The 19,459-nt window shown below is 36.2% G+C and overlaps 5 protein-coding genes across 5 annotated transcripts; all 5 read left to right on the plus strand.

The window, feature by feature from the left end:
• Positions 1–95: 95 nt before the first annotated feature.
• On the plus strand, positions 96–10,043 carry TM35_000023360 (neurobeachin/beige protein; the record flags this gene model as incomplete). The annotated part of the gene is made up of 1 exon (XM_029021654.1): positions 96–10,043. The coding sequence occupies one exon, from the start codon at positions 96–98 to the stop codon at positions 10,041–10,043; it is 9,948 nt and encodes a 3,315-aa protein (XP_028887076.1).
• A 654-nt stretch (positions 10,044–10,697) lies between these two features.
• TM35_000023370 (phosphatidylinositol N-acetylglucosaminyltransferase subunit C) lies at positions 10,698–11,705 on the plus strand (the record flags this gene model as incomplete). The annotated part of the gene is made up of 1 exon (XM_029021655.1): positions 10,698–11,705. One exon carries the CDS (start codon positions 10,698–10,700, stop codon positions 11,703–11,705), a length of 1,008 nt encoding a protein of 335 aa, XP_028887077.1.
• Positions 11,706–12,243: 538 nt separating this feature from the next.
• TM35_000023380 (uncharacterized protein) lies at positions 12,244–13,800 on the plus strand (the record flags this gene model as incomplete). The annotated part of the gene is made up of 1 exon (XM_029021656.1): positions 12,244–13,800. One exon carries the CDS (start codon positions 12,244–12,246, stop codon positions 13,798–13,800), a length of 1,557 nt encoding a protein of 518 aa, XP_028887078.1.
• A 2,057-nt stretch (positions 13,801–15,857) lies between these two features.
• On the plus strand, positions 15,858–16,664 carry TM35_000023390 (mitochondrial inner membrane protease ATP23; the record flags this gene model as incomplete). The annotated part of the gene is made up of 1 exon (XM_029021657.1): positions 15,858–16,664. The coding sequence occupies one exon, from the start codon at positions 15,858–15,860 to the stop codon at positions 16,662–16,664; it is 807 nt and encodes a 268-aa protein (XP_028887079.1).
• Positions 16,665–16,977: 313 nt separating this feature from the next.
• Positions 16,978–19,215, plus strand: TM35_000023400 (uncharacterized protein; the record flags this gene model as incomplete). The annotated part of the gene is made up of 1 exon (XM_029021658.1): positions 16,978–19,215. The coding sequence occupies one exon, from the start codon at positions 16,978–16,980 to the stop codon at positions 19,213–19,215; it is 2,238 nt and encodes a 745-aa protein (XP_028887080.1).
• Between the last annotated feature and the right edge of the window lie 244 nt (positions 19,216–19,459).

The raw sequence follows: 19,459 nt of genomic DNA on the forward strand, positions 1-19,459 counted from the left end.
AAAAAAAGTGAGAAAAGGGATAAAAAGAAAGAAAGAAGTGTAGAGAAGAAGTTTTATTTCTTCCTACATATCACAGGTGTGTGCGTAGAAAGTTGATGTTAAAGTTCCTTGGAGTTATCAAGAAATCAGGAACTAACGTAGTGGAAAATGATGCGAAACGACGTGAGCAGAAGGAGTTGGATGAATATTTGGCCTTTCTTGCCTCACCAATTGCAGCTACTATTCAAAAAGAATTGTTAAAATTAGAAAACACATGTAATACATCTATACATCCATATCCATGTTCCTCCGATACCGGGATTGAAGGGGCGGTGTTAATGTTTTTACAACACACAACGTTATCACAACCAGAATTACCAACACGACTGCTCGCACTATTATTACAACGATTACGTCTTGCTTGTACCAATTTTGATGGAATGGAGTTGGTACATTTTTTGCAAAATTCCATCTCTTGTATATATGTGTTAGTAACAACACATAGAGGAAGAAATGCGGCGATTATGTTGGAATTAGGATTGGATGAACATCTCTTATTAATTCTTCAATTTGTGCGTTCACGACTGATGAGTCGAACAACTGGGACTGGAGTTGGTATGAATTCTATCCATAGTAGTATGGATAATCCATCTAGGCAGGAAGGTGGTGAAACAGTTAATGAAAGTGAATCTAGTAGTAATTATTCTTCTGGTTTACAACTCTCTACTACACCACGTGGTACTGTCATGAGTGTTCTTCGTGATACTTTAAAACTTTTAATGGCGTTGCATGTGAATTCAACACCAACAACATCAAGTGCAACAGGAATACCAAGAGATCAGTTAGCAAAAGGATTTACGTGTTATCGAAAAGATAATACGACTTCTTCTTCTTCCTCATCACATGCATTTCCTGTGATGGGACCATCAATAGAGGTAGAGACTTCAATATCAGCATCCATAATGATATCCACTAAATCATCATCATCATTATCTCAACAACAACAACAACAACAACAACATCAGCAAACACAATCAACACAATCACAACAAGATCAGGAACAAGAACAACCATCTTCTTTCTTATCAGAGTCTATGATTATAACCAAAAATAGTACTTTTCTTACATCAGTAACACGTGAGACGATGGTAACAGAGTGTGGTCATTTATTTTTGTATTGTTCAAAGGGTGCACCAGACTTGGATCTACCAGAGGAAATGGAAGAACAAGAAATGGTTACTGAAGTTCTTTCTTCACTTGCTCTTCTTATACTAAATTTAACCATAGAACCTAATGAACAAGTTGTTCATGTTGCACTTGCTGGTACGGGTGTTCAACTCGCACGATTTATAGGTACAAAAGAATTGAAAGAGATGGATTCATTATTACAACGATTATCATGCAGTTTACTAATTGTTAATAAATTTTTACGAGAATATCCTCAATTAACTATTACTGCTATGGGATCGGTTTACTTTTTTGATAATTTGGTAGAAGCATTAAAAGTATTAGGGAGAGAGTATGAATGTGCTCATAATGATGAGGGATATATTTTAGCACGAAAAGAGTGTATGAATGAATTAGAATCTATTGCGGATCTTAATGCCTTTCGTATGCGTGATGTTTCTGAAAATATACTATTACTCCCACGTCCTTCTTTTGGTCGAATAGCCGACAATGACAGTGCAGATGAATTTCTACACTGTTATCTTGGTCTCTTAGTAACTCAACGTGAGATACGGACAACAACAGAGGTGTTTAGTGACTCTGCAGTACGACGATACTTTAATGAAATTGAATTAAGTATTATAAAGGCATTTCTTGATACACCTAACGATCTAACTACTTCATCTTCTTCTTCTACTTCTTGTATGTACGATACATTAATGAAGTATGCTATCATTTCTTTACCAGATAATGATAAAGATATATTAGGATCGTATGGAAATAGTGTTTTAAATACACTTATTAATGCAGGTTTATATCGCATTCTTTTTTATGAAAGTGCATTTGCAACCTTTTTAAAAGATCCAAGACTTCTATACGCATCCGTGTATTTAGTACATTATATGCTTACTCGTCCAACATTATCCAAAACATCATTAATGGTGGAAGAATCATCAAAATTACAAGATTTATCACCAGAGGATGGTGTAGATACTGAAGTTAGTGTTATATTAGACATTTTAATTACAGGAGAAGTAAATAATACTTCTTATGAAAATGCTAATATATTATCTCTTTTTTGTGCCATATTACTTTCTGCAGTTCATGGTCCTAAATCTAATGCTATTATAAATGCTATTATTCAAAATAATGGTATATCAATGTTTGCCGCTATAGCGAATAAACTTAGTATTTCAACTCTAAATGAACGACGATCAGGTGATGTTAGAGAATGGGTAACCTATTTACTAACACAATTACTTCATATACCAGAGGTACAACAAGGTGTATTAGAAAGTCAAGCAGGTATAGCTCTTTCTCTTCTTACAGTAAAAGATATAAGACAAGATGCTGAAGTTATGCTTATCTCTTTACTTTCACACCGTTGCCCTGAATTAGAGTACCCAAAACGAATGATGATATTAGTAAAATATATTTGGGATTCTATTGGTAAATGTGCACAATTAGAAACTGGAGGATCTGATGTAGTAGCACCAATAAATGAAGATGATCAGGATAAATTTTTTTTATCTATTTTATATTGTATTCGTGCTTCTATTCATGGTTTAGAATCAGATTCACTTTGTTGGGGTCCAGTACGACAGTTACAAAATATATTTTGTAGTCTTTCAAGTACTACTCCACATATTTTTCTTCGTTTAATGCATCGTACTATTTTACCATGGCATGGAGTAAAAACTTCATATGCTATTTCATGTATTGTACGTACTATTGCTATGATTGTAAAGGGAAATCCTGCATTACGTACACAACTTTTTAAAACGGTTAGTGCCGAAGATTTAGTAGAGTGTTTTAGAAGTGAATGGTTTGGTACACCTCATGGAGGAGGAGGAGGAGGAGGAGGATCATGGTTACAGTTTCTTCGTTGTATTCTTTCACTTGTGTATGAAGAAGACTATACTGAGGAGGAATTGGATACTTTCTCTAAGCAAATGAAATGTGTTACCTTTACATATTCTGAAATGGATGTGGAAGAGACTGTTATACAAAATCCTGAACTATTAGTTCCACTTCTACGTATGTTTACTAAAGTGAATGAATTTAAAGAAAAACACCGTGATGCATTAGAGTATCTTCTTGCTCGTCTTTGTCGAACCATAAAAAGTTCCCTTGCTTCTCTATGGATGGTGGCGAATGCCGGTCTTTTTGGATCCCTCACGGCCCTCATTCCCATTGTCTCTGGAACGGCTCTGCTGGAGATGGTGTTGGAACTCATCATGACGATTGCAAGCCACCACATCAGTCTGCGGGAGACGAAGCAGTTTCTCATCAGCATCGCCCACACCCCCGGCGAGGAGGACCGCCGCCGCCTCATTCCCCTCGTGGTGGAAGTCCTGCACGCCGCCTCACACGCCCGACTCACGCGGCGGGCGGAGCGGCGGGATTTCATCGCCTTCCGCGAGCGCAGCGGGGCGACGGGCCTGCGGGCGGTGCTGCCGGACTTCCCGCTGGACGGCTACACCGTCAGTCTGTGGCTCCGCCGCGAGCCCCGCCCCCTCCCGCAGGCCGTCTTCGCCCTCCACGGCCCCGACCGCCGCCCGGCCATCGAACTCGCCATCACGGAGGCCGGACTGCGAGTCAGCGCCGCCGCCGACACCAACAGACCCACACGCGATGTGGATATCGTCTGTCACATCCCTATAGCCACGTGGGTGCACCTCGCCCTCATTCATCGTCCTCCTGCCTTTCCATTCGCCGCCACAGAACTGCAGCTGTTTCTGGATGGGGTAGAAGTGGCAGCCATAAGGGGAATTGCCTACCCAACACTTATGCGAGGGTTCTTCTTTATTGGTACACGAGGAGAGGCGGTGGAGCAGCGATCCTATAGTGGAACTTTTACAGGACAGATGAGCGCCGTCTATGTGTGGAGCCGAACGTTGGGTCAACGAGAAATTACAGAACTTGTTACTCCACAACAAGTATCAGAAGAGCAACATCCAACCGCATTAGGGGTACGTTATAATGCAGCACATGTTTTAGTTTATGTAGATCCACGTTTTGGAGAACGAGGACAATTACATAATTTAGCAGCACTCTTGCGAGGTAAACCTTCAGAGTGGCCTCTCATTACATATGAGGGAACATTAGCGTGTAATACCAATACTATTATGGATTCTATTTGTGTATTGGGTGCACTGCATACAGTGGTAGTACCGTTATTAGTACTATTGGTAAATCCACAGTTACCCTTTCAGTTACGTGTACCACCGACAAAACGTAAAGTAGTATCAGATATTACATGTAAAGCTGTAGATGACGTATTAAAACTTGTTGAATCTCTTCTTTTAAGTAATATAGTACGTGCCGATTTATTAGAAGTTGGACTTTTTCCTATTATTTCTCATGTTTTACAACAATTTATGGATTACCAATGTACTAATCTTCCACAACGACTCAGTAATTTATGTACCGCACTTCTTCCAGATGGTGCTATTTTTGATGCAGCCTATAGTGCACTTTTTCTTTCAAGAGATCTTCTTCATGCCTGTGCAGAGAAAACACAATTAATGCTCATAAAAATTCAAAATGTTATTTGTAGTACAAGTAATGAGTTACATAGACGTTTACGTGGTTTGGATTTACCTAATTTTATTGTGAGTGAAATTGTTTATGAATATAATAAGAATTCTTCACATGATAGGGAAATGCGAGAAGAATTATTTAGTCTTATAGAAGCTGTTATGCTAGATCCTGTTACTATGAATGATGCTGATGCTATTTTACGTCTTTTTACTATTACTCTAGAATCTGGAGAAACGTTTTTGTTAATTGAAATATTGAAACATATTCGTCTTCTTATTGCAACTAGAAGTTCTTTTCTTGCTTCTTTATTAGGGAGACGAAATTTTCCATTATTTCTTATTCCATTACTAAATGATACACGTGTTATGGTTAGAAATGAGACTCTTTTACTCTTTTGTTTACTTGTAAGTTGTTCTCGACGAACACAGGAATTATTAAACCCTACATTGTTAATAGCGCATGAAGCTGTTCATGTTGGGAGTGATGTTTCCTTATCATGGTTACGAGAAAAACTTCAAACATCAGTAATGGATTCTAAATTATATGAAACTTTTCGTGCTGCTCTTACGGGTCGATTTGATGTTTCATTAAATGAAAGTATTCCTTTAAGACATAATGATAAAATTGTATTTGCCCCAGTTTTAACACCATTATTGCAATTAATGAAACGTTCTCAAGATAAAGAAATGAAGAGTAAAACTATGTTTGATATTTCTACTCTATTACAACAAGATTCTGTTGCTTGGAGAACCATTGTTTCTGTCCCTGGATGGTATGCAAGTATTGTAGATGTTTATCTTTCAGAGGAAGAATTACTGGATGATCAAATTGGAAATGAATCCAAATTTTTAAACAGTACAACTACTATTTTTACAAGAGTTATATTTCAAGTTCTTCTTCAAGAAACATATGGAGCATCCGAGTTAGAATTATTAGTAGCTTATCTTATTCAGAAACGGGCTCATATTCTTCTTAATGCTGTATTATTAGGGGTTGTAAAGGAATTTATTGTATTTATTGCCAGTCGTAGTCGATCTATTTCAGGAACCAATTTTGGTCTTGGTAGTCCATTAGCGGCTTCTAATTTTACATCACTTTTATTATTAATTGAAGATGTCCTTTTTTACTCCGCTACTATATATCAAGTGTATGGAGTAACACGACAATCGGAACCACAACGTAAACGCGGTTATACAGAAATGGAGGAATTAGTACTTTCTATTGATGGACGTAAAATGTTACAAAAACAAGAAGAAGAAAAAGATAAAACACAAGAACAAGAAGAACAAGAACAACAACAAGGATGTAATTTGTTGCAACAACAAAGTAGTGATGTGACATTTGAGGGAACATTATTTTTAACAGGTGATACAACTTGGCTTCGTTCTGCACCTGATGGTGTTTGGATGCATGCCACACTTGCTGTGAGTACAATGGATCTTCTTACTATTCATAGTGCCATACTAAACTCAAATGGAATGAGTAGTAGTAATAGTAGTAGTGGAAGTGGAAGTGGTGGTAGTATTGGTATTGGTATTGGTAGTGTTGGTGGAACATCTGCAGAACTTCATCAACAAGGAAGACGACTTCGAAAAGGAGGATTTCATCGTCTTTTTGTACGTTTATTTCGTGTTGTTTGTAGTTTTACATTACGGGATCCAATTCAGGTGGATAATATTCTTCTTCTTGCCTCTCGTTGGGTACAATTAGTAGATAATATACCAGGATCTTTTTTACTTTTGCGACGACAATTAACAGAACAGAGAGAACATTCACCTCTTTCTGGTTGTATGATTATGATTCTTAGTTTACATGAACTTCTTGATAGACGTTTACGTTTTTCTATACAAGGGCCTTCTATACGATTTGATGATGCTAATATTGAAATTCTTAATCGTATTCATTTATTATGCGCTCTTCAAAAGAAGGGATTTACGCAAATGCAATTTTTTAATTCCGATATTCCTTCAGATGAAACAGCTCCACAAATGCGAAAGGGAACATTAGAATGGCTTTGTCAAACAAATAGTAAACATTCTATTGGAGAATTTGTAGAAGTTGCCTCTCGACAGGATTATGATGTCTTTATAAGTCAATGTACTTTGGTAATGGAACGAGATCAGTTAACCGATAAAGGTATGGCAAGATTTATTGAACAAGAACATATTAAAACAGTAGAAAAATTACATCAAATAATTACAAATCTTAATGTAGCTCGTAAAACAATGTTAGATGCATTGGATCAACGTTTACAATCTCTTGGAAATGAAAAAGAAACCATAATAGCATTATCCGATCGATATACCCCACAAGCGGCAAGAACTTTAGCCACATTAACGTTTAATAGTGTTTGGACTCGTTTTCTTGAACGTTGTAAAGGTACTATTTGGGATGTGGATCCTGCAGGTCAACATAGTACAAATTATGTTCGTCTTTTAGAAGTTGAACAGCAATTACTAATTCGTCGAAAATTACAATTTGATTCTAATGGGACGAATCATGCGAATATTACGCCAATGGGTACTTTTTCTCCTACTGTTCAAGTACCAGTAAAACAACCTCTTCGTTTACGTGGTGGAGAAAATGTTTTGCTTTCTACAGAAGATATACAAAATGATGATGAAGAAGATAGTAATAGTAATACTAATACTAATAATACTCCTACTACTACTAATAATAATAGTAATAATAATAATAATAATATTCCAATAATGCCTACAACTTTAGAAGCCAAATCCACTGTACAATTTTCTATGCCTTGTGAAGTTCCATATATGATGCATTGTTGGAGTGCAACTTTAATGATACGAGAAAGTGAACTTTGTATATTTTTTGATGATGAAAATAAAGCATATAATCAACGAATAGCCGAAGATGCAGAATCTTTACTAATTAAACCACGTAGTATTATTTATCCTTCTGGTCATGCAACTTTATTAGCACCAGGAAGAAGATTTCGTATGCGGCGAAGTGCATTAGAATTATGGTTTCGTGATGGACGAAGTGTATTAATTAATTTCGCCTCTGTTTCAGATATGCGTGCGGCTGTCAGTAATGTACGTACTGCTGCTGAAAGACATAAAATTCCGTATATTCCATTATGTGTATTTCAAGAAAATGCAAAGAAGGAATCTCTTCTTTGGCGACGTATGGAACAATGGCGAGATGGAGATATTTCTAACTTTGAATATCTTATTTGGTTAAATTTCTTTGGAGGTCGTACAGTAAATGATTTAACTCAATATCCTGTATTTCCTTGGGTAATAGCGGATTACACCAGTGAACATCTTAACTTGGAGGATAGTACCACCTTTCGTGATTTCACATTACCTATTGGGATTTGTGGAGGAGCAAATAGTCGTGCACGTGTTGAAATGCGATATGAAGAGACGAAACAAATGGGAGATGTTCCTGCACATTATTTTACACATTATAGTTCTTCTGCAGTGGCATTATATTATATGATTCGATTAGAACCATATACCACTTTACAAATTATTTTACAAGGAGGTCATTTTGATCATGCAGATCGTATGTTTCATTCCATGGCAGCATGTTGGTATGGTGTGAAAACAAATTCTCAAGATGTACGAGAACTTGTACCTGAACTTTATTATTTACCAGAGTTATGTATGAATACCAATCATGTTAACTATGGTTATAAACAAGATGGAAGAGAAATGGATTCTCTTGAACTTCCACCATGGGCACATGGAGATCCATATGAATTTGTTTATCGTATGCGAGAGGCATTAGAGTGTGATTATGTTTCATCTATGCTTCATCATTGGATCGATTTAATATTTGGATATAAACAACGAGGTAAAGAAGCTATTGCGGCTCTTAATGTTTTTAATTGGCATTCATATGAAGAATTAGATAAAAATCGTGGTAATGATGTGGATGAAAAACTTCTTATTGATTCTCTTGATAATATTGGACAAACACCTATTCAACTTTTTACCAAACATCACGTTGAACGACGTCCACAAGAAATAGCAGATCCTATAAAATGTGCATTTAATGTTAGATTAATGGATATTTCACGTTTATGTTCTCGAGTGGCTCGTGTGGCGGTACTTGGATCGGATCGTGTTCTTGTAGTTGCGGGAAGTGGAGCCGCTTTTCTTTTTAGACTTTCCATTGCAACTATTACAAAAAGAGCAGAACGTTTAATAGATCCTATGATTACGAATACTAATACTACCAATACTAATACTATTACAGTTACAAATTTGAAAACGACAGTATTACCTAATCTTCCTTCTACACCTGTAGCCAATAGTAATACTAATACTACTACTACTACTACTACTACTACTACTACTACTACTATGGATACTTCTATTACTCCTCCTATTAAAGCTTCTGAGGAATCTATACCGGTAACAACAACGGTTTTATCATCTAATCGTATCTTTGCTGCTAATACAGTACGTAATCGACCAAGTTTTGATATGTCAGAAGAATTTGAACGACGTATACCACCTTTTCCACCTGGAGTAGTTCCAAGTATTAATAGTAAGATGGGAGGACCTTGTGAAACTGAAAATATAGCTATCCTTTGTTTTGATAATGAAGTATTTGTAGCTCTTGGTGGTCTTTTTGATAATACATTTGTAATTCGTCCTTTAGATTCATCCTCTACATTTTCAGAAGAACGTCTAAGTGCACATCATGGTCGTGTAGTTCGAATAGCGGCAAGTTCAGATAGTAAATATGTTGTGACGGGTGCGGATGATACGATGTTTATTGTGTGGAGTTGTCATTTACAACATGGTCGTGGTAAACTACGTGTGGATTTACTCTTTACGGTGTATGGCCATGAAGATAATCCCACAGCGGTGGATATCAATACAACATTGGATTTAGTTGCCACTGCCAGTAAAGATGGTGTGTTATTATTACATGGTCTTCGTAGTAGTAGATTAGAACGTAGTTTACGACATCCTAAACGGTTTGCAATTGATCGTGTGTTAATTCAGGCATCTTGTTATTTACCAAATATATTATATACCTCCATGACAGATAATGTGATTCATCAAATTAGTATGAATGGTGTGATTATGCGATCGATTGCAGTTTCTGGACGAATAACAAGTTGGTGTACAACACCTAAACAATATATTCTCATCACCGCAACACCATTTACAAAATCTAATACAACAGAAACCTGTAAAGGGGTGGTTCTCTTTTTACATTCATTTTATCTCTATCTTCTTCGATCTATTCCTTGCTCATTATTTAATGTTGACAGTACCCTCTCTTGCTGTTCAAGTCACCCATCAAATCCTCAAGTTATTGTTTGTGGATCTACGGAAGGGTCACTTTCTCTTTTGCGTGTGGAACAGTAAAAAAAAAAAAAAAGTAAGAGAAGAATTTTCTACCTATTGTATTTTTCTTTCTCTCTCTCTCTCTCTCTTTATACATGTATATATATATATATATATACACTAATAAAGAGAGAAAGAAAGAAAGAGAAAGAGTAAGGGGTAAGAGAGGGATAGAGTGTAATAAAGAAGAAAGAGAAGGATTAGACCATAGATAAAGGAGGTTATTGTGAATAAAAAGAAACCATGTGCACAGTTTATGTTTTTTCTTTTTTTTTTTTTGTTTTCCTTTCTATCTTTTTTTCTTTCATAATGTACATATATATATATATATATATATATATGAGTTTCTTATATATTTCGAGTCTTTTGTAATTATATACATATCCATTTCTCTCTAAATGGTTTATAAAGGTATTTGTCTGTTTTCTTTTTTTTCTTTTTTTGTTTCTCTTTCTCTCTCTTTATTCTTTGGTATCGTTTTCCATGGTTTCCGTGGACCAAAACAAAACAGGATGTATTAAACTACATCTTCTTCCTATTCCATATAAAAAAAGAAGAAAAAAAAATATAAACAAATAAAAAAGAGAAATAGATTATTATTATTATTATTATTATTATTATTATTATTATTATTATTATTATTATTATTATTAATAATAATTTTCAAACCAAAAAATGTCTGTAGATCGATCTCGTGCTCACGTTTCCACCAGCAGTGATGAAGTCTCTGTGACTTCTCAACAGTGGGGATCTCCTACAGCCGGTGTAGTTCGTGGTTGGCGTAAAGTATTATATGAACGACAACCATATGAAGATAACTATGTGGATCCAGCACAGTTTATGCAGGATTTACGACAAAATGTAAATTTAAAAACATATGAGTATGGAAAGGTCGTAATGGATACATTTGTGATTGTACAACAATTATCATTTGTTGTATTTTTTTTGTTTGTATTTGCCATGATATTGACAGAACGATTAAATGCATATGTATTATTATGGATTAATGCCACTTTATTCGCTCTTTCATTTGTATTTTATGTGCATTTACGACGTCAATTGGCTTTAGAGTGTGGTGAAAACCCAACACCATTAATGCAGCACGTGGTGGAGTTAGGAAGACAAGTTCTTCCTTTAGTTGCGATATTAGTATTACTTTCACCGGCTTTACAAACATTAACAGTCACTTATAGTAATGATACAATTGTTGCACTTAGTACCTTTGCCATGTGTTTACATGTTTTACGAACAGATTATAATTATCTTAACTGTTATACAGAGAAGTATCAACAAAATGTAGCTATTAATGCAGCTACCTTTGGTACTATTTTAATGGCTTCTCGTATTCAAAGTCCTTTTCATAGTGGAGCTCTTATTACCTTTGGTATTCTCTGCTTTACCCTCTCACCTATTCCTAGACATCATCTTAAACGTACTTCGTTAACTGCACATGTGGGTTTAACATTTGCCTTATGTGGACTTGCGGCGGGTTGTTTAATACAAATTCCAATGTTGGCAGTGTTGTATTGTTTACTTGTGGTGTTGGTGTCATTAGTAATTCCATGGTGTTTTTTAACATTGCATGGAAGTATGAAAAAACAAATTAATGGACCATGGGATGAGGCGAAACCCACCAATAGTGCAGCGGCAGCAGAATGGGCTAATGCAGGTTTGCTACGGTAATTATTATACAATACTAGTTTTTATTATTATTATTATTATTATTATTATTATTATTATTATTATTATTATTATTATTATTATTAAAAGAGATATATCTGTGTGTGTGTGTGTGTGTGTTTCTGCATATATGTGTGTGATTGCATATTATTGCTATCCCCAAAATTTCCATCCATTTATTGACAATGTAATACAACCATAGATCAATATATAGATAGATAGATCGATAGATACCTGCTGTAAAGATAAAATCAGGTGAAATACATTAAATTCATTTTTTTCATATTTTGTTAACAATGATACTCTCCTTTGGTTTTCTCTTCTTTTTGTATTTGGCATTGTAAATAGTAGAGAAGGAAAAGTGAAAGAAAAAAACAGTCAATCACAATTACAAAAACAAACAGCCGAGAAATACAACATTAAAAAAGAAATAAATATATATATAAATTGTGAAACAAGAGAACCACAGGAAAAGAAGAAAAGAAAGAGAAATTAATTAACAACAACAAAGAAGAGAAAGAAGAGAAAGAAGAAAGATATCATGCCTACGCAAGGCTACTATGGTGGCTATTCTCTCGTCCGCTCCACCACCAACGCCACCAACGGCGTGGCCTCCGCCATCGTCTCCTCCTCACACGCACACATCCCAACAACAGCCAACAATAATACTAACAACAACAGCACTAACACAACAACAACATCAACAATAATAACAACAGCGGCAGCGCAGGAGAAAACACCGGCGGGTCTCGCGCGGATGAACTTCGCCGCCTGCAACAGCGATTGGATGCCGTCGCTCGCACGGGCCTCCGCCGCCGCCGGGGAGTCCGTCGCCCGCAAAACAATTCTGCAGGCAATCGTCGGAATGCAGAACTTTTACCGGGGAATGCCACTCCGTGCAGTAAATAATAATACTAATAATATTAATACTACTGTGAATCGTACAAGTGTAAGTCCTATAGATAGCAAAACCACAAGGGAGGTGGTGTCTGATATGGTAGTAGGAAATAATAACAACAATAATAATAATAATAATAATAATAATAATAATAATAATAACAGTGCGACGACCACTATTACCACTACCACTACTACCACAACCACAATGACTACCACTACTACGACAGTAACACCTATTGGTATGCCCAAAAATACAGAAACGAAAAAGAAATTAATTACAATTCCAACTCCCATTGGAAGTGATACTTGGGCTGCCATCAGTGATGCCGCACTGACAACGAAATCTGGTGTGGTTGCAGCAAGACGAACACTTCCACATCCAGTGCCTCCCATGGCTATTGGTGTTTCCGATGCGGATTTTGATTTGGAATTGAAATCCGTACGCAAAGGCCCAGAACCACTATTTCGTGATCTTCTTTCCTTATCCTCACCTTTAGAATCTAAATCCTATACGGCGTTTACATACAGTACGAATAACAAACTTCGAAAAGAACCAATTCCTATAGATGCTATTATTGACTCAAAACAAGAAGTAGTAATGAAAATGCAGGATCAACATGAGGAGAATAAAGGAGAGATATTACAACAACGTCGCCCTATCCCACCTGCACCTATTTCTACAAGTCCAATACTACCTCTTCAACGTGAGAGTCACTTGGAGAGGGAAGAGGTGGTGTTAGAACAACAAGAAACTAAGAAGCCACGGTATGTACGATCAGATTCTCCAGAATTGTTTATGAATGAAGAACAATATGTTTCTCAGGCATTATTAGATGAGGTCAACTCTGGAGGTCTTAGCAGAACCACATCACCTCTTCGTGTAGAACAGGAAAAAACACAAACTCCACTTCTTCTTTTTAGTGGTGATAGTGGTACTGCCCGCCAGAGCAAACATAATGGAAGTTTGTTGCGTGAGGGAGATGAAGAAATGCGACTTTTTGACGATGATGAAGAGGAAGATGCATTGGAGCGAATTAAGCGGGCAATCAATATTGTTATGTCTGTTGCTACACCAGATAATACTAACGTAGATACGGAAACGTCCTGTAAACCAACAAAGGGTATGGACTTTGATATGGAGTGGGCAAAAGCTAAACATCAGAGCCAGCAGAAGAATTCCTTTTTTCACGGTTTTTAGATGGTTGAATTGTTAAGTAAGTAAGTAAGTATTGGTAGGAGTGAATATGATTATGTTATCTTTTATTTTTCTATTTATATTTTTATTTCTGCTTGTTCTTTCTTTATCTTACTATGATATTACTTTATTTTGATTAAATAATGGTTGCTATTGCCATTACTACTACTATTACTACTATTTTTACTACTATTGTTATTACTACTATTTTAGATGATAAGAAGATGAATATAGAATGGGGGTATCCTTTATTTGTCTCTATGAAAAGAGAGACATTCTTATGAATGTATGTATTTATGTAATTTGTGTGTTTGTGTTTGTGTGTATGGGAGTTCGTGAAGGGAGATGATGATACAGAGTGAGAGAGAAAGAAGGAATGGAGTGAGGGAAATGGAAAGTTTTAATAATAATAATATTAATAATAAAAGAATAAATTACACAGGGAGGAATGATCACGAGTATAAAAAGTGAAGGTGAGAAGCTAGAAGCGTAAAGATATATGCATACATGTCTGAGTCTTCAAATGGAAGGGAAAGGTGAGGGAAAGAAATACATAAAGATAAAAAGAATGCAACAGGTGGATTAAGAAAGAAAAAAGAAAAAAGAAAACAGGATGAAAAGTTAAAAAATTAAATTTATATGAAAGGTGAAGAGAAGAGAAAATATGGGAATTTATTTCTTTTGTTTTTCCCGTTTTGGTGTGTTACTGTAGGAGTTTGCTTTTCTTTATTTTCGCGTCCGTTTCCTGTGGTAGTTTATGATGTGTTCTGTAGTTTGTTTCTTCTAGTCTTTATTATTATTATTATTATTATTATTATTATTATTATTATTTATTTATTTATTTATTTATTGTGATTGGTAGGACTAAAACCATTATAATTATTACCCTTGATTGTTTCTACCTTTCATCAAGTCGTATCTCTGTTTTTATTCTGTTTATGAAAAATGAAAAAAAAAAAAAAAGAAAAGAAAAAGGCCTCCTAGGAAGCAGTTATCTATTCACTTTAATTGAATCTCGCTGTTTGTGTATCTCTGTGTATGTGTGTGTTTGTGAGTTTGTATGTGTGCAGAAGTCTTGCGATATATGAACGGGTAATACAGTTGTTTGTATCCAAATATAAGAGTATACGTGTTTTTCAGTATATTTGTAAAGATAGTATATATATATATATATATATATATATATATATTATCTGCATCCTATAATTTAACGGAGCCTTTTTTTTTCTTTGTATGTTTGTTTACTTTCTTGTGGTCAATTATTTTCTATTTGTTTATTATTACCATTATTACTATTATTATTATCATCATGAAACATTTCTTGGCACTCTCTCTTCATTTTGTTTTTATGTTTTTTTTTTTTTTTCTGTTGTTGTTGTTGTTCCATTCGTATATGTTGCGGCTGCTGCGGCGGCGATGTTGAATGTCCGTGTGTCCCCGCGGCATAGGCTGTTTTTTTTCTCTATTATTATTACGTGCACTGTAAAGGTCAATAAAAAGAAAATAAAAAAATGTGTGCCAATATTATTACCAATACTAAGATTAATAATAATAATAATAATAATAATAGTGAATAGTGCGTAGTATCAACTGAAAGGACAAGTTATGTGAGGATATGAGAAAAACCTTAAAAAAGGAAGAGAACATATATTAAAAGGAATACAATAAGGGTCCCATGTTGACTTTTTTTTTGTATGCTGGTTTCTCTTGTATCTCCATTCCCTCTTTTTTCTTTGTTCTCGCTTTTCTATATTTATCTTTATTGCCCTCTTTTTTTTATATATATTTTTAGTTTTTTTTTTTTTGCTCTGTCTTTCTCCCCTTCACAAATAACAGCGTCCACAGGGACGTTTGCTCCTCCCCGGAAACACCGAGAAGGCCAGAAGGTGTACATCTTGTGCATTGTCAGTTGTACCAAGTAAATAATAATAATTAAGTAATGTGACTTGTTTCTTTTGTTAATATCTCTTCTTTTTTATTAATTTTTTCTTTTTTTTTTTATTAATAATAGTTATAGTCGTAGCTTCCTCCTACCAGATTTTCTGGTTAGATAACGAGGAATGACTACTTTGGATAAGCAAAAAGAGGAAAAGGGAGAAGCTGATGATGAGAACAGTCGTGTCCATCGAGAGTGTGAGGCTGCCGTGGATGAGGTACTTGCTTCCGTTAACACAGTTCAGTATTTGATTAAGAGCATTGAAGAAATTACACAATCACCTTTTCTTCGTGAACGTATCAAATGTGTCTCGCTACGTCCCAATAAAAATAGCGTCAATAAAAATAGTAACAACACGAATATAAACAATATGAATAATGAGAGCAGTGCTTTCTCAAATGAGTGTGTCTCGGCGGGGTATATGTGGCAACGTGCTCGTGAGGATTGTGAAAAGGGTGATATTCTCCTCATTGAGGAAAACATGGTGGCAGGCGCTGGCCGCACATCATCAACATCAACAACAACAACGTCAGCAACACAATCACAACAACCATCCAAATTCACGTTAGATACGGTGGAGCGGAATCTTCGCCATGAACTTATTCACGCCTTTGACGACGCTCGTGGGGTGATTGAACCAGCGGACTGTACACATCAGGCTTGTAGTGAAATCCGCGCTGCTCGTCTCAGTGGTGACTGTTTTGTTGGGCAGGAACTCCGCCGTGGGCGACTAGACCCGCTGCACAGCGGCATGTTGTGTGTGCGGCGGCGGGCTGCGATGGCGCTGGAGACAAATCCGGTTTGCCGCGGCTTCTCTGATCGTGCGGTGGAGCGTGTGTTTCGCCGCTGCTACTCCGACTACGAGCCATTCGCGGCTCCCATCTACGCAATGGGGAGCTACGGCGATGAGAAGTTTGATGTGCGGCTTTGATATTGAGGTGACGGAAGAAAAAAAAAAAAGGGGGGTGTGTGTTGGGTGAGAAGTAGAGAAGGAAAGAAAGAAAAAAAAGGTGAGCACACTATGCTGTATTTGTGCTTTTTCTTTCTTTCTTTCTACTTTTTTCACTGCGTTTGTTCCCTCTTTCACATTTTTATTTTCTTTCTTTGTGATTGTTCTCTTTTTTTTTTTTATTGGAAACGACTGTTTTTTTTTTTTTTTCTTTTTCTTTTTTGCTTTGTATTCTTGTATCTCCATCTGTTTATTTATTTATATATTTTCTTTTTTTTCCCTTTTATTGTAGAAGATGAGAGCGGGGAGTCGCAAGTCCTCTACACACTCTTCTGTGCGCCGCGCGGCACCACGTGGGACCATCAGTGCAGTGCGGAAGAGTCCCACACCCAAAACGGCCGTCTCTCGCGGTGGTGGAAGCCAAAGCCGCCGCAGCAGCAGCGTTAGTAGTTCGACTCTCCGGCAGAGCCGCACGGGGTTGCCGGCAGATGTAAAATCAGACAAACGCCGGTCCACCATTCGCGGTGCTGGTGGTAGTATTAGTTTTAGATCGGAACGACAACGATTAGCCAGCAAGAGTTATGGTAGTCCCAGTCGAAGTGACACTCCGGGTCTTTACTCCGTTGGATCAAGAAAAAGACTTGATGGCTCAGCACGGTCTAGGCATAGTTCACGAGCTGCAGTAGATGTGGCGCTCTCACGTTTACAGCGATGGGGACGAGTTCTGATTCTCCGTCAAGTGTTACGTACCCCTGGAGCGTTAGCAAATCGAATTAGAGAAATTCTTACAATGGAGTATCGTTTATGGAAGTTACGAGTTCGTATGGCAAAACGTGTATTACGTGAGGCATTTAATAATTACGCTATAAGTAAACGTGAAGATCCTACATTAGCATTACAACGAATGCGGGAAGATGCTGTAACTGTTATTAATGCCTTTCTTCGTGCAAGGAGTGATGAAATAGTTATACAGAGAAAACGATTAGTAATATTCAAGAAAGCGGCAGAGACGATTGAAAAAGTATGGGTAAAAAGTCCACTTTATCAATACCTTAAAAATCTTTCGCTTGAGAATAGAATGCAACGTCTTCTTTTTAAACAAGAAAGTATTGAAAGACGAGATATAATACGTCAACGATGGGTATTTCTTGTAGAGTGTCATCAGCGTTGTTATAATGATCCAATACTGTTAGAGGCTGGTATAGCTGTACGTAGCCTTGAATGGTGGGAAAATGTGGTTATGGATAGTGATAAAGAATATATGTACAAGTTACGCGCTAGTAAAGAAAAAAATGAAAAAGAAGAAATGACAGAAGAATTGACAGAAGAAGAACGTCTTTTGCGAAGAGATCATAGAGAATCTACAGGTACATTTTTAGCACGTTCTTCTTCACGATCTTACTCTTTATCAGGTTATGATAAAGCAAGAGTTTTAGGTGATATTTCGTCAAAAAAATTAATGGGTCAACATATCCTAGATGATGGAAAAGAGTTAAATAAATCATTATCATCTGAATTAGTTCATAATAGTCGTTTCTACAAGCGAGCAGATGCTTCTTTTGTATTTGGTATCCTTCAAGAAATGGGACGATTGGAATTTGCATTATCTATGGGTGCACGACCTATTTATTTAGGTGTACCATTGGAATTTGTAGATTCTCTTGTAAGTTCTACATCTCTGGCTAGACTTCAAGAGACTAAAAATGCATTAAAACTTATAAAAAGTCGTTTTGTTTGTTTTGGTGGAGCGTTTTTACGTGAAAATTTACAAACTTTACCTTTGTTTAGAGAGGTTAGTATGCAACTTCATTCTCGTGAAATGGAAGCATTATCTACTCAGCAAACAATGTTTACTACATCTGAAGATGCAGATGCTGTTAAAGCTTTCTTTCTTCAACCTCTTTCGAGAAAAAAACGACGTGTTAAAGCTGCGGGGTCACCTTTAGATTACAGTCTAAGTGCTGCTATTATGGGAAAAGGATGGGTGGAGTTATACCGTAGTCTAGTACAATATTTATATCCTACTGGGAATAAATCTATTGATACTTCACGTCGTATTACAGAAATAACATCATCTTCTTCAACTTCGCAAACTATTATTTACCGTCGAAATGTGGGACAATTTCATCCTCGTTGTGGTGTACACATGACATTAGAGGAACTCACAGTACCAGTTACAAAGACAAATTCAATGAAAGATTCTAAGCGTTCTACTTCAATGACGGCGCGAATGAGTAGTGGAGCGAGTTCTGTGCAACCTGTAAAGTTATTGGGAAGTGAATATGAGAGCACATATGAAATTGAACGACTTTTGATACGGGAGAGTAACCATCGATTAAAATTGAAAAATCAATACAAGACAGAGATAAGTGCGCTTGAGTGTCTATTTCAACGTGATCACATAATTAATAATCTAAATAGTAACGAAAAAAATGACAAAAAAGACCAGAGTGAAGTTTCCTTTGTAAAGGCATCTCTATTACGTACGTCTACGTCATCTTTTGCGGTGCTACGCAGTTTATTAAAGTCATGAAGAAATTAAATTTTTTGTTTTGAATTGATGAGAGATGATTATTATTTAGTGAATCGCTGGTAATCCTTCTTGCGCATGTGTTGGCACATCACTGAAATAAAATGTATATTAGCTCTTATATTTATTTATTTATATTTTCTTTTTTTATTTGGAGTCATTTTTTCTATTTTCTTAGAAAAGTAGTAAAGTCTGCCTTTTTGCTTTATTTCCCCCCTCCCTTGGTTTTTTTTTTTTTTTTTTTTTT

The sequence above is a fragment of the Trypanosoma theileri genome (assembly GCF_002087225.1).
Source record: "Trypanosoma theileri isolate Edinburgh chromosome Unknown TM35_Tth_2_V1, whole genome shotgun sequence".
NCBI classification, from domain to species: Eukaryota; Euglenozoa; class Kinetoplastea; order Trypanosomatida; family Trypanosomatidae; genus Trypanosoma; species Trypanosoma theileri.